General features: G+C 41.0%; 1 protein-coding gene across 5 annotated transcripts in view; it reads left to right on the top strand.

Moving 5' to 3' along the window:
• The window catches only part of scube2 (signal peptide, CUB domain, EGF-like 2), a 159,145-nt gene that overhangs the window by 114,389 nt on the left and 28,932 nt on the right, over positions 1-15,824 (top strand). For all 5 annotated transcript variants that reach the window (XM_048545799.1, XM_048545800.1, XM_048545804.1 and 2 more), the window contains one exon: positions 2,911-3,078. In XM_048545799.1, coding sequence (XP_048401756.1) covers positions 2,911-3,078 — 168 coding nt within the window. The remainder of the gene's footprint in view (positions 1-2,910; positions 3,079-15,824) is intronic.

Below are 15,824 nucleotides of genomic sequence, written 5' to 3' on the forward strand. Positions count from 1 at the left end.
TCCTCTTGTGGTCTGTTTAGTAGGCATCTGCAGATGTGTGTTCCAGACTAGTGCAAAAGCTAGAATTCCAGCCACCCCTGTCCGCGTTCAACCTAAACTGTGGATCTGGTAGATGACACATTTGTCATTATTAAACATGGCAAACCAGATGAGACCCAGCACCTCATCAACAATGTGTTCACAGAGATTGAATTCGTAAGAGAAGAAGGAAACAACAATCAGCTTCCATTTCTGGACATCAGCATTGAGCGTGTGACCAACGGGGAGTTCCAAACCTCAGTATACAGAAAAGCAACCCACACTGATCAAATCCTCAATTTCTGCTGCGACCACCCCAACGTCCACAAACAAAGCTGCATTAGTACACTGTTTAAACAGGCCACCACTCATTGCACACTCCAGAACTACACAGGAAAGAGGAAGAGCACCTACACAAAATCTTCGCTATGAACGGATATCCCCACAACTTCATCCACAGGTGCCTACTAAATAAACAACAAGAGGACTCAGTATGCCTTAACACAGTGGCCACACTGCCCTACATCAAGAACATATCAGAACTGTCAATGAGACTCCTAAGACCACCATCATGATAGCACAGAAGCCCACAGCCACTCTATGACAAACGCTTACAAGGATTAAAGACACCATTCCCACAACGTGCAGAATCAATGTGGTTTACAAAATACCATACAGTGACTTCCACAAATATTACATCAGACAGGATGGACAGACAGGAAGGAAACTAGCCATCAGAATGCATGAATATCAGCTAGCAGCAAAACAACACTCTGAACCTTCCTTAATATCTGTACGCTCGGACAATGAAGGTCATTAGTTTAACTGGGACAATATAACTGTAAAAACCCAAGCCAAACATTAACACACACGAGAATACCTAGAGGCCTGGTTCTCAACCCATAATGAAATCAACAAACATATACAATTGAACCCCATGTACAGCCCATACAGATCAAAACCGGAAATGACACTACTCACCAAAACAGACTGGACAGTATAAATTCAAAGTGGAATAGAACAACATTGCTTCATTGGAGACCTCAGTGATGATGTTACCTAGCATAGTGAAGAAATGTCTGAACGAAAACAAGCCAGCTTGGCGAGCAAGTCAACGATGTCACCCACAAGCTGAGCTACAAATGTTTGCTAGAACTTTAAACAAAAGATGATGCCTTCAGGAGAGGGAAAGTAGTAAAGGACAAGGAACAAATAAGAAAACATATAGCATTGAACTCATATCATTCCTGATGTCACCTTTCGAACAAACTGCTAACATCAGTGGCACGGTATAATGAGTTTGACTGTTCCACTTACACAGCAACCACATTAGTCTGGGACAATCTCTCAACTGATATTGTGCAAAACCAGTGACGTGTCTAATTGATTATTACAGTTTGTTTTTCTGTTAGAACTATTTAATAACTATTTTCTTTAGAATATACTTAATAGAACAAAATGTAACTGAGATTTGCAACACTCTTCTCTCTGTTATGAATAAAGAAAAATGAACATGCCACTTGTTAAATATAAAACGTAGAAACTTAAGGTACAAATGTGCCTTATGGGCCTGTTTTACAGTTGTTTCTCACGTAGATAATCTATTTGGCATACATGTGTTTCTTGAGCCAGCAAAAATGAATTGCATGTGAATTATCCTGTACTTCTCACTCTTTAATCTTCTTTTCCTTCACCCTTATGACAAAGTACTGAGTAAGATTAGTGTATTTTGCTTGACAATTTGTCAAAGATCACAGGAACTTTGTGAATGGGCATTTGTCAGTGTGATTTCAAATTCTGTCACTTTGTAACACAACTTAGCACATAAGCATAATTTGTGTAGAATCAGATTAAATTCATTATTTATGGGAGTATGCATTATCTTAGGAGAGCATTTGTTTAAACGATTTGCGATGAACTTATTATAAAAACACTTTTAATAAAATATAAGTGTCACGTGTTTAACATTCTTTGGGAACCATGCAAAAAGCTAGTTATGGTGAACAGTACATCTGCTAAGTATAGAAAAATAAACAAAATTCCATGAGATAGCTTAGCAATATTGATATTCAAGACAAGGAAGACAATGAGGAAAGGGCAATATGTTACCTGTGAAAAGAAAATTCGAAACACAAGTTTTTCTTTCTGCTGAGGATCTGCACACAAATTCATAGGATGTTTTAGATAAAAGGTACCATGTATTTAAAAAAAATGTTTTAGAAAAATATGTATTGCATTTGATGTCTTTATGTCAAAGGATCCCTTGGGAATGCATTGCCACATGCTTTCACTGTACTCTTTAGACTATCAAAAAATTCGAAGTTCAGGCTTCTTGAAAAAAATGGAAAGAAATAAATTATAAGTAAAATCTGAAAAAAACTTGGGTTTCACAATATGCAGTAAACCAATTCATATTGTTAGTGTAACTGAGTTAATTAATTCATTGGTTATTTAAAATAAAATTGTCTAAGCCGATGATAAATGTGAGTAGCTCATGCAAGATTAATCCAAATTAAATCAAAACACATACACAAGGGCCTGTTTCCACACTGTAGGGATTCTATGATTCTATATCAATGTCGTATAATTCTTTAACATGTAATAACTGAAGTGTGAATGTTTTATTGAACTAAAAGTGCATTCAAAATCATCAGGATGGATGAGGTGTTCTTTCAACATTTTATATAAAACAGATTTAAATCTGTTTGCAATTATTTTACTGGTGTCTCTCAGCCTGCTCTAGTTATCTTTCAGCATTTTTCCCATAGACCCATAAAAACAATTTTTATGTTTTCAGCCAAGTCTGAGATGTGCAGGTTATCCTACCAGTTCTAAAAATACTTGTTCTTTTTCATCTATGTAGTGACTGTTCCTTCTAATTTCTGTTGTTAGTTAGTTGTAGTGTTGGCACGTACTATGATGGCGAACAGAAGTGTATTTTATGTCCTGCTGGCACATATCAGGACGAAGAAGGACAGCTTTCGTGTGAGCCCTGCCCAAACTCTGAGAACCAAGAGAACCAAAGGTCAACTGGTGCACGTAATGTTTCAGAATGTGGAGGTGAGACACTTTGACAAGCTAATACAAATGGAATAGTGATAAAATGGTACAATTAACATGCTGGAAATGCAGATCTTCTGGATTCTTAAAAGTAATAGAGCTGTTCTTATAATAAAGTACTCCAGGCTATTAATAAAAACATGGAAAGCAAAATTTGATACTGAGTCATCTAAGGTGATATTAGGGAGGATAACCAAAGCTTGGTCAGAACGGTTTTAAGTTGTCTTTAACAAAAGAGAAATGGAGAGATTTCCATTGAAGGAATTCCTAAGCAGCTGACGGCAAGGCCAACAGTGGTGGAGTAATTAAAATTAGGATGTTAAGGAGGTGAAAATTAGATTCCGATATCTCTGAGGAATGTGGAGGTGGAAGAAGCTACATTAATAGGGAAAGGTGAGTTCTTGGAGAGATTTGAAAACAAGGATGAGAATTTAAAACTGAAGCATTGCTTGACTGATAGCCAGTGCATATTATCACTCCAGGAGTGATCAGATGAACGATAATTGGTGCAAGGGCACAGTAAACAGATTTGGATGATTTTGAATTTATAGAGGATTGTGAAGCCCAAGAATAATGAAAGAAGAGCTTGAGCTTTGAGAGGCTGAAAATTGAGGATTCAAACCTTGCTTTAGAATCGAAGGTTAAAATTTAAGTGGTCATATAGCCACTAGTCACATAGTTTAGAAGAATAAGGAATGATTTCATTGAAGCATACTTGATCTTGAGGAGCCTTGGCAGAGTAAATGTTAACATTTTTCCACTGGTGAGAAGGGTGATCATCTCAAACTAAGGGTCATAGTTACAGAATAAAGGCACACCACTTAAAATTCAAATGCAAAGGAATTTTTTCTCTCATAAAGTAGTGAATGACAGGAATTCTCTACCCCAGACAATTATGGAGGCAAAATCACTGAAATTATTTAAAGAGGATGTAGAAAGAGATTTTTATCTATAAGGGAGTTGCTGCCTGTGCTGAGCTGGTACAAAAGAAGAGGTGAGGCCTGGTCTGATCAGCCATGATCATTTTGAAAGACTCGTTAGACTTGAGGCACCGAGTAGTTTGTGAACAAATGCCAGATTGGTGGAGGTGTCACTATTCAGTAGCAACATATCTGAATAGGCAAATAGAAGCTAGGTTTGATGTTAAAGCATATTCAAAGAACAACAGGGAAAATTTCCTGGTCAATAATAACCACTCAACCAACACTGCCAAAACCAGATTATCTGTGCATAGATCTCATTGCTTTGGACCTTGCTCTGCACAAAATTCTTTTGATCCTTAGAGCAAGAAAATGAACAGATTTCCAGATGCCTCATGACAGGGAGGTCTTCCATTAAGTATGATAGACACCCATGTAGGTGAATCATGGGCTGCATTAGAGCTTCTTGGACATGTGGGTAGATTGTCTTTGGCGAGTATGTTTGACCATTGAGGTCTTTCAAGAGGCTGGATTGTGTCCTGTCGTTAGGGATGGTTGTACCAACAAATCATTATCGTTGGAAGGTGGAGAAGCACATGTGCAGTGATAGATATGGACATGACCTGCATGTAAAAAGTATTAGGTTTTGAAACATGAAGGATTTGAGATATTAAAGCCTTGGAAGGTGTGAGTTTGGTAAGGTTTACAATTCTTCACTGATTCTCCTCAGGCATGGATATACATGAGATGCAAAGAATAAGTTTCAGATCTGTTTGGGGGCTTTGAACGGATATACTTGTGAAATAGGCAGCATTTTTGAGGAAGTAATTTAAGGGTCAACCATACTTTGCCATTTGTCTTTAAGCCTACCAAATTTTTTGAATCTGTTCCCAAGTCCTGCAGGTGATATACATGGTATTGAAGTTGCTAGGAGTGGTGTATTTTGACCTTTGAGGTCAGTGTCATAGTATGCCAAATTGAACAAAGATTCTAATACTAACTTAAACTACATGCGTGAATGGTCATAATCAAATGCTGTTGGGTGCTATGCCATTACTTATGAATTATGTTTCTCCATAGGATTTCCTTCAACTTTGTTTCAATCTGCTTCTCTCTACCATAACCCTCCCACCCTCCCAGGCTTGGGTAATGCTAATAAGTATCTGAAAAGGAATGTTGAAGCTTAAGAGAAAATGGTGCATTTTGCTGGCCCTGTGCTTCGGGAGAAATAATTTAAATAGTCACTTTTTTTGATATGTTCACATTAAAATATTCAGATTAATTGAACCATACTATGAGATAGCATTTGAATGGATCTATTTTATTTTCAGTTTTTACAGACAACCATCAGACAATAGTAATGTTACTGCAACAATATGGTGCAGAATTGTTTTGAGTTAATTTGCAATCAACAAGACTAACATAGATATAAAGTTGCCTACCATATGGAGCTGTGCTGATTCTTCTAAATATGAAAGACAAAGTAGCTACTTTCAAACCATGAATGAAATGGTCAGTGTATTGTATAACAGCCACAACCTGTGTGAGTGATAAAACAGACAAATAATTAACATCCCTGGAACTATTCTGAAAAATCTCTTCTGTGTACTTCTCCAATATCTTCATGCCCTTTCTAAAGTGCAGCAATGGGAACAGGACATAATCCTCCAGCTGAGGCTGAGTATCTTGTACAAGTTCGATTTAACCTCTTCTCATCTGTAGCCTATGCCCTTATTAATAACGATTTGAATACTGCGTGTTGTTTTTAACTGTTCTCTCAACATGATCTATCACCATTAAAGTCTTATGCACATACACAGCCAGGTCCTGATTTACCAGGCGGCTGCCTGGAATGGAGGTTTTGAGTTTTAACAATTGGCTGGATAGGCTGGGACATTGTTCACTGGAGCTTGGACAGTTGAGGGGTGACCTTTTGGAGGTTTTTAAAATCATGTGGGGCATAGGTAAGGTGAATAGCAAGGGTCCTTCCCTGAGGAGGGGGGAAATCAAAACTAGAGAGCATATTTTTAAGGTCAGAGGAGAAAGATGGGGGGCAGTACGGTGGCACAGTGGTTAGCTCTGCTGCCTCATAGTGCCAAGGACCTAGGTTCAATTCCAGCCTCAGGCAACTTTCTGTTTGGAGTTTGCACATTCACCCCATGTCTGCGTGGGTTTCTTCCAGGTGCTCCAGTTTCCTCCCACAGTCCAAAGATGTGCAGGTTAGGTGGACTGGCTGTACAAAATTGCCCGTAGTGTTCAGGGAGGTGTAGATTAGGTGGGTTATAGAGGGATGGCTCTGGGTGGAATGCTCTGAGTTTCAGCATGATTTTGCTAGGCCACAGGGCCTGTTTCTACACTGTAGGGATTCTATGATTCTATGGCATGAGGAGCAGCTTTTTTTTTATACACAGAGTGTTTCATGTGTGCTACAATGAACTGCCAGAGAAAGTGGTAGATGTGGGTACACTTACAACATTGAAAAGACATTTTGGTAAATGCATGAATAGGAAAGGTTTGGAGGGATATGGGTCAAACACAGACAAGTAGGGCTAGTTTAGTTTGGGAACATGGTCAGCGTGGACTAGTTAGACGGAAGGATCGGTTTCCAAGACAAAAAGAATCAGAGGTTGCTGGAAAAGCTGAGCAGGTCTAGCAGCATCTGTGGAGGGAAATCAGAGTTAATGTTTCAGGTCAGGTGACCCTTCCTCAGAACTCCTGTGTAACTCTCTGACTCCGTTCAATTTGTTTTGTCTCTCCATGTGCTTTCTATTAAAATGTTTCAACTCTCACTTCTCTATTTGAACTACATTTGCCACCTATCTGACTCAGTCCAACAATGCTGCAACTGAAAAGACAGAATTTTGACCCACAACCTTTGAGCACATAGAACAGGATATTCCATAAGCTGGTAGGATTCAGTGTGCAGAATTTGGTTCCATTTCTTTCCTTCTCTACAGCTGCTATGCCTCAACAGCAACATGTTTGCAACATTATGTGTGATGCGGTGTTTGAAGGGCAACTTGTCACTATCTTGAATGTTTGGTAGCAAGTGCCTCCCAGTCCTTAATGTTAACAGTGATGTGCATCAAGGAAAGATTTGAAGTGTCTTTAAAGTGTTTCTTTGTTCTCCTGTGGAACATTGGCCATTTGAGAATCAAGAAAACAGGACCGACGTGAGAAAACACTTGTCAGCCATTTAAACACAGTGCCCAGTCTGCTGAAGTTGATTTTTCATGTGTTTTGCCTGAATGAAAGGGTGAAAGAGTTTGTTTGATGGACCTCAATTGAATCTAGACTGTGCAGCAGAGGCACTGTCGTGGAATTTCTCTAGTGCCTTCTTTATTTCACTGATAAGCAGAACAGGCCTGACTGCAGTCCGGATTGTGATAACTACAGCTGGTGTGAACAATGATGTAACAAGGTGTGGAGCTGGATGAACACAGCAGGCCAAGCAGCATCAGAGGAGCAGGAAAGCTGACATTTTGGGTGGAGACCCTTGTTCAGAAATGGGGAAGGGGAAGGGGATTCTGAAATAAATACAGAGAAAGGGGGAGGCGGATAGAACATGGATAAAGGAGAAGATAGGTGGAGAGAAGACAGACAGGTCAAGGAGGCAGGGTTGGAGCCAGTAAAAGTGAGTGTAGGTGGTGAGTTATGGAGGGGGAAGGTTGGTCCAGGGAGCACGGATAGGTCAAGGAGGCAGGATGAGGCTAGTAGGTTGGAGATGAGGGTGGGTCTTGAGGTGGGAGGAGGGGTTAGGTAGGAGGAAGGACGGACAGGTTAGGGAAGCAGGGATGAGCTGGGCTGGTTTTGGGATGCACTGGGGGGAGGGGAGATTTTGAAGCTTGTGAAATCCACTTTGATACCATTGGGCTGCAGGGTTCACAAGTGGAATATGAGTTGCTGTTCCTGCAGCCTTCGGGTGGCATCATCTTGGCACTGCAGGAAGCCCAGGATGGACATGTCGTTCAAGGAATGGGAGGTGCAGTCATTTGTTGCGAACCGAATGTAGATGTTCCACAGAATGATTCCCCAAGTGTCCGTTTATTTTCCCCAATGTAGAGGAGGCCATAATGGGAACAATGGATATAGTATACCATATTAGCATATGTGCAGGTGTATATCCTGTTTAATGTGAAAGGTCTTCTTAGGCCCTGGGCTGGGGGTGAGGTGTAGGGGCAGGTGTCGCACCTTCTGCAGACCTCGCAGACCTAGACCTAGCCTCCTTGACCTGTCCGTCCTTCCTAGACTGACCTATCCCCTCCCTAACTCCCCATCTACACACATCTTTGCTGGCTCTAACCCTGCCTCCTTGACCTGTGTGTCTCCTGTCCACCTCCCTTCTCCTTTATCCATCTTCTATCCGCCTCCCGCTTTCTCCCTATTTATTTCAGAATCCCCTTCCTCTCCCCCATTTCTGAAGAAGGGTCTAGGCCTGAAACGTCAGCATTCCTGCTCCTCTGCTGCTTGGCCTGCTGTGTTCATCCAGCTCTGCACCTTGTTATCACAGCTTCTCCAGCATTGGTAGTTCCTACTATCTCTGCTGTGAACAGTAGTCTTGTTGAATTGCAGAAGTCTTTGCTGTCAAAAACCATAGTTTGCAGAGGGGTGAACAGGCATAGTTGGCCTGGTGTTAGATTACCTCATCATTGGTGCCTGTTAAATGAGTTGGTTGCATGAGGGCTATCACCTAGCTTTGCTTTAACCAGATCTGATTGAACACACCTGTTTCAGTCCTCCCATGCAAGGCCGTTCCTGTCATATCTTCATGAAGCAGTTGAAGGAGTATGATTGTTTCTTGGATATCCAAATCTTTAGAGCCTTATGATTTACTGAGCCAGGTGCTTTTGTCAGGCTGATAAATGTAATGAAGAGTTATTGGTGATACTCAAGATACTTTTCTTGGATTTGTTTGGTAACAGAGATCATGTTGGGAGTTATCTGGAGGGTCTAAAACCAGGTTGTGACTCTGGGAGGATTTCCTCACCTACAGGAAGTTGGCAATTCAGAGAATGCATGTTATGATTTTCCCTACTATGGACGAGAGTACTGGTTCAGATGATTTCAATTATCTCCCATCTTGAAGACAACTACACTTGTCACGTTCCTTAAATTAGAAGTTCTGGGTAGAGGTCTTTATCCTCAAATCAGTATGACTGATGCGTGGAGTCTTGAAGTGGACATATATTCATCAGATTTGATGACTACTGAGACTACCATTGGAATCACAAGGTTTGTTGTTTTTATTAAGCTTGAAAACTTACTGCTGTCTTCAATCAATGGCCGCTTGCCCATGGATTCTATCAAGGCACAGCAGGATGGCATGGAAGGCATGGATGCTGCTGTGGATTCATGGTTGAGTTGTTGAAAATTCTTCAACCCCAGTAATCTGGGCACAGTGTCTATTACAGCTGACTTCATTTGATCTGGAATTGAATTGGACAAATGATTATTTTTCAGGCTTATTGTCAGCTGCACTTGGAATTCTTCGATTCATTCAGGTTGCTTTAGGGCCGAGATATTTATTTTCTCCTTCTCAGAATTTTGGGCCTTGCAGTGTCTTGGTGTTAAACGGATGTTCATTAATGATCAAACAAAGTTGTGATTGGTCTAACAAGCACCACTTCCCGACATGGAATGAGTGGTACAAACATTGTTTAGCTTTTGAACCCAAACAGTTCTATATTACAAGAAATGCCAATGTTTTGATCATCTCCATATACCTTATTATTTGTCTTTTTTGTGGAAGAGGATGTTTGTAAAACTGAGGCCATGTCAACACATTCTGTCAGCAGGGAAGTGCCATTTACATTGGCTTTTCCTAAACACTCTTTCTCAATGGTTCTATTCCAGTCATGAGTCACAGCCAACGTCTGTATTAAAGCTGACCAGAAGAATTATCTTTTTTCTGAGATTAGTAGTGAGGACTTCAAGGCCAGAATAGAATCTTTTCCTGAATTTCTTCGTTGGAGTCAAGGGTGGCGCATAAATGCTGATGAACGGGACATATTAGTCATGGCTGAGTTGTTGATGAAGAATTAGGAAATTTTTATTCACATATTTGGGAGGTTGTCAAAGAATGAATATATTGTGGAAAAGCAACTTTTGACAATAGTGTCTCTGTCACCATTTCCTTTCCAGTAAAAGATATATGGCCCTGCTTCTCTCTTCAGTTGCCTTTCCTGAGATAGGCTTGTCTCATTGAAAGTAGCAATGTCAATTTGAGGTCTTCATAGTTTATGTGATACTACTGCAGTTCCTGTTGGACAGTGACTCTTGAGTTTATCCATGAATTTTCTAAGTTGCAGTGTGGGATCATCACCTTACATTTGGCATGTTTGCTCAGCCAGTAAAAAGGTTTACCTTCTACAGACCCCTTTTCATTTTGGGTAAACAGAGGGTATCCTGAAAAGGGCTGTTTAGTCAGATGCTTGTGGCCAAAAGTACCTCCAGAACAATCCTCATACATCTATTCACAGTGAGCAGATTCTTGATTAGAGACTATCAAGCTCAAATCCTGTTGCCAATTCTCCATCACCATAGAGCTTGGCCTGGTTGAAGGTTTGGTGGTCAGAATTCAGTGAAGTGTTAAACCACAATGATGGGGACCACCTTGCTACTGTAGCGCACTTTCAGTTTGACAGCTAATGAGGCGCACAGTCTTCCTTCACGTGTTCTGCTATTGTTGACTATTTGAATTGCACATTGACTAGCACCCCCCTGAACCTTTCCACCACGGGAGACCACACCAGGAACAAGGAGCTTCCAACAACATTCTCCTTCAAAGTCTTCTGCACTAGGTTCCATATATTTTATCCAGCGTACCCTTCAAGGGAACCATGCTTCAATATGTATATTAAAGTGGCTCAATGCCGGGATTTATCAGGGTCATTAGTTTGTTTTATGAAGGAAAGCTACGTGGTGGACAATTTTGGATTTAAAGTCATACCAAAACCTCCTTTCTATTGGATATTTGCAGTGTTGGTAGTCAGATCCCTTTTCCAAAGTTAACTTAAAAGATATTTTGTCCTTGGTGACTTTTAATAATAGAATGCTCAAGTCCAGAAGACTTGCTTCTTTGTGGTTTGAATACTTTCGATGAGATTTGATTCAGCAAGATTAACCTCTTTGGTGCTGTATTGCTCTGAAATGCTGACCTATTTGCAAAAGTAGTGATCTAGGAATTTCAAATTTTCCTTTTATCTACTCAAATAAGGAATGAGCGTTATTGATGACTGGGAAACCATGTTTCTGCCTCTGCTGCTGTTGGACAGCTGGTATTGTCCAAATTTCATGTTTGAGCTTTTTATTTGGCTTGTGAAAGCTTCCACAGAATTTTTAGAAGAAATAAGTTTTTTATATTAGATAGCATTAATTGTGTTCATTTTGCTTTCAAGAGTTACTTTGAGAAATGTTGTTTGCGACAACAGTTTTTCTTTTCTTTTATTTCTTCTGTTGCTTCACTTGCTTTAAAGTGGAGTTGCAGTTAGACAGGATAGTGAAGATGGCGTTTGGTATACTTGCCTTTATTGGTCAGTGCATTGAGTATAGGAACGAAAACAGAAGTTGTTGGTAAAACTCAGCAGGTCTGGCAGCGTCTGTGAGGAAAAATCAGAGTTAACATTTTGGGCCCTGTGACCCTTCCTCAGAACCTGACCCAAAGTGTTAACTCTGATTTTTCTTCACAGAAGCTGTCAGACCTGCTGAGCTTTTCCAGCAACTTCTGTTTTTGTCCTTACACACAGTCTTTCAGTTTTTATTGAGTATAGGAGTTGGGAGGTCATGTTTCAGTTGTCCAGGACATTCATTTGGCCACTTTTGGAGTATTGTGTTCAGTTCTGGTCTGTCTGCTGTAGGAAGATTGTTGTGAAACTAGAAAGGGCTCAGGAAAGGTTTACTCGGATGTTACCAGGTTTTAAGGATTTGAGCTATAGGGTGAATAGGCTGACGCTATTTTCCTTGGAATGTCAGAGGCTGAGGGGTGACCTCATAGAGGTTTATAAATCATGAGGGGCACAGATAGGGTAAATAGACAAGGTATTTTCCCCAGCGCTCAGGTGTCCAAAACTAGAGGGCATTGGTTTAAGGTGAGAGGGGAAAGATATAAAAGGGGTAACTTTTTCATGGAGAGGGTGGAGTGAGCATGGAATGAGCTGCCAGAGGAAGAGATGAAGGCTGGTGCAATTACAGCATTTAAAAGGCACCTGGATGGCTATATGAATAGAAAGCGTTTAGATGGATATGACCAAATGCTGGCAAATAGGACGAGATGTATTGAGGATATCTGGTCGGCCTGGATGAGTTGGACCGAAGAGTCTGTTTCCCTGCTTGTATATATCTGTGACTAGTGAAGTGTAGCTTTACACAGTCTTTCTGCTCATTTCCAAGATTTACATACATTTTAGAATGTAAACATAGAACACAGAACAGTACAGGCCCTTCGGCCCACAATGTTGTGCCGAACTTTTACCCTAATCCTAAAGTCTATCTAACCTCCACCCCTACCTTATACTATCATCCATATGCCTATCTAATAGCCGCTTAAATGCCCCTAATGAGGCTGACTCCACTACCCTCTCTGGCAATGCATTCCATGCCTCTTCCACCGTCTGAGTAAAGGACCTACCTCTGACGTCTCCCCTATATCTACCTCCACTCACTTTAAAACTACGCCCCCTTGTAGTAGCTACCTCCACCCTAGGAAAAAGTCTCTGGCTTTCCACTCTGTCTATACCTCTGATCATTTTGTACATCTCTATCAAGTCACTGCTCACCCTTCTTCGTTCTAAAGAGAAAAGCCCTAGCTCGCTCAACCTTTCCTCATAAGACCTTCCCTCCATTCCAGGCAACATCCTGGTAAATCTTGTTCGAACCTTTTCCAATGCTTCCACATCTTTTCTGTAATGAGGGGACCAGAACTGGACACAATACTCCAGATGTGGCTGAACCAGGGTTTTGTATAGCTGGAGCATAACTTCCCGGCTCTTGAACTCAGTCCCTCAATTAATGAAAGCTAACACACCATACGCCTTCTTAACAACTCTCTCCACCTGGGTGGCAGCTTTCAGGGAACCGTGGACATGAACCCCAAGATCCCTCTGCTCCTTCACACTGCCAAGAATCTTTCAGTTAACCCTGTATCTGCTTTCAAGTTTGTCCTTCCGAAATGAATCTGTTCACATTTTTCAGGGTTAAACTCCATCTGCCACTTCTCAGCCCAGCTCTGTCTCCTACTATGTCCCTTTGTAACCTAGAATAGCCCTCCAAGCTATCCACAACGCAACCCACCTTCGCATCATCTGCAAACTTACTAATCCACCCTTCCACTCCTGCATCCAAATCATTTACAAAAATCACAAATAGAAGAGGGCCCAGAGCACATCCTTGTGGTACACAACTCGTAACTGAGCACCATGTTGAATATTTTCCATCCACTACCACCCTTTGGGTCAGCCAGTTTTGAATACAATCTGCCACATTTCCCCCTATACCATGCCTCCTTACTTTCTGAATGAGCTTACCATTGGGAACCTTATCAAATGCCTTACTTTAATCCATGTGTACCACATCCACTGCTCGACCTTCATCCACGTGTTTGGCCACCTCTTCAAAGAATTCAGTAAGATTTCTGAGGCATGATCTACCCCTCATAAGTCCGTGCTGACTATCACGAATCAAACTGTGCCTAGCCAAGTGATCATAAATCCTATTTCTCGGAGCCCTTTCCAATAATTTGCCCACCACTGACATAAGACTAACTGGCCTGTAATTTCCGGGTTTATCCCTATTCCCTTTTTTGAACAAGGGAGTGACGTTTGCCTCTTTCCAATCTTCTGGCATTATACCCATGGACAGTGAGGATGAAAAGATTATCGCCAAAGGCCCTGCGATCTCTTCCCTCGCTTCCCATCGAGTCCTTGGATAAATCCCATGAGGCTCGGGGGACTTACCTATCTTCGAGTTCCTCAAAATTCCTAGTACATCTTCCTTACTAACATCCACCTCCTCTAGCCTACCAGCCTTGTAGGGGAGGACTGTATGAATCTTTCCTGAACACACTGGACAAAAAATTTTCTAATATGCTTCATAAGGTTTGCTTCCTATTCTAATTTAAAGGTCATATTCATTTCCTTTGTGGTTTTGAATTGATCTCGCAGGTTTGGAAGGTAATTTCCTGGATTACGTTTTGAGACCTGGTTAATTATTTTATTATATATACCATCATCCACAAAAAATGGCCGTTATTGGCTTCACTCAAAGTTCTGTTTAATTCTTTCATGACTTATATTGTTTTCCTGGTCAATGGATCATGTAGAAGAGACGAATCTAGTCAATCGATTAAAGATTCTATATACTCAAATTAAACAAGAGTCATATAAAAGCATCTGGCGGGGGGTGGGGGGGGGGGGGTGCGTGCGATAAGAAATGTGCAAAGAGGATGAGCATGTGCTGAACTAGAATCAAATTACTGAATGTGGTGAAGAAGGAATCCTGACTGTATTTGATTTAGCAAAGATTGCATGATGAGAGGAGAGTTGTGCTTGTGGCTGAAGTAAAGGCTAAAAGGAAATTGCATGAGTATTAACAATGAGATTGTGATGTGGGAAGTAATGGAAGAAAAGATATTTTGGGACTGATGAAGGAGGGGAGTGAATGACTGTGTAGCCCTGAGTTGGAGAGAGAAGGGGGCATTCACTTCTCAGCATTACTCCCCTTCTGAGGTCACCAAAGTACTTCTTAGGCTGTATCCAGCACCTGAAGTTGATGACTTCTGCAGTCTGTCTACCAGATGTAGAGAATGTTTACGAACCCTCCTGGCACTGTTGGGAGCATGAGTCCACTGATCGTTCTTGTATACCCTACAAGCTTCACAAGTGAGATTTCAGGACACTTGGGACTTGCCTGTGGCCTATTCCTGACTGAAATTTATTGCAGCGATGAAATAGCAAAACAAGCCAGAAAGGTATGTGCTTACCAGTTTACTTTAATAAATCACTCAGCTATAGATTAACACATCACAGGATCTATGTGCCATTGTGCTTTTTCGATGTCCAACTTCCAAATTACGTCTCTCTCATTTTAACCTTTAATAAACTTTGCCAGTCATTGGTGCTCCTATTGTTTGTGCTCAACTTACATGGAGTAATAGGTAGTGTAACAAGAGCTGCAGAAGTGATTGGGGCTATTAGAAGACAGACAGGTAAGATTGCTGGAAAACATTGCATCCCACGCCAGGAAGTGCAGGCTTGCTTATAGCTGTCTGCAAAGCAGAGATTATAGGAGGTTAGCTTTCTCTAAGCAGGCTGTTACAGATTTCTGTTTTTCCTTGCAAATGGATCAGGAATTCAAGCATTTCCAGTGACTGCATCCAGTATATGAAGAGGAAATTTCATACATATCCTAGTCTGCAGTACACAACTGTGTGCAACTGGTTGTCAGTGTCCATTTGCCAGCATTAAACTGTAAATCATCTGCTGCATTGATCTCAGTGAGCAGATTCTGTTGTCAATGACACTATGAACTTAGAAGCTACAATGAAACAATATTACATACCAAACTGCTAAATGGCCTTACAGTGATAACTAATTCCCAGATTATCTCTGATGAAGGGTCTCGGCCCGAAACGTCAGCTTTTGTGCTCCTGAGATGCTGCTTGGCCTGCTGTGTTCGTCCGGCTCCACACTTTGTTATCCCAGATTACCTGTTCACTTTCTCATAGTGTGGGACCTTGCTGTGTGCAAATTGGCTGGCCAAATTCTTTAAAGTACAATATTGGCAAAATATTTCCAAATACTTCATTGAATGCGAAGTTTTTTAAAAATTCAT

Source organism: Stegostoma tigrinum, chromosome 17 (assembly GCF_030684315.1).
Source record: "Stegostoma tigrinum isolate sSteTig4 chromosome 17, sSteTig4.hap1, whole genome shotgun sequence".
Lineage (NCBI taxonomy): Eukaryota > Metazoa > Chordata > Chondrichthyes > Orectolobiformes > Stegostomatidae > Stegostoma > Stegostoma tigrinum.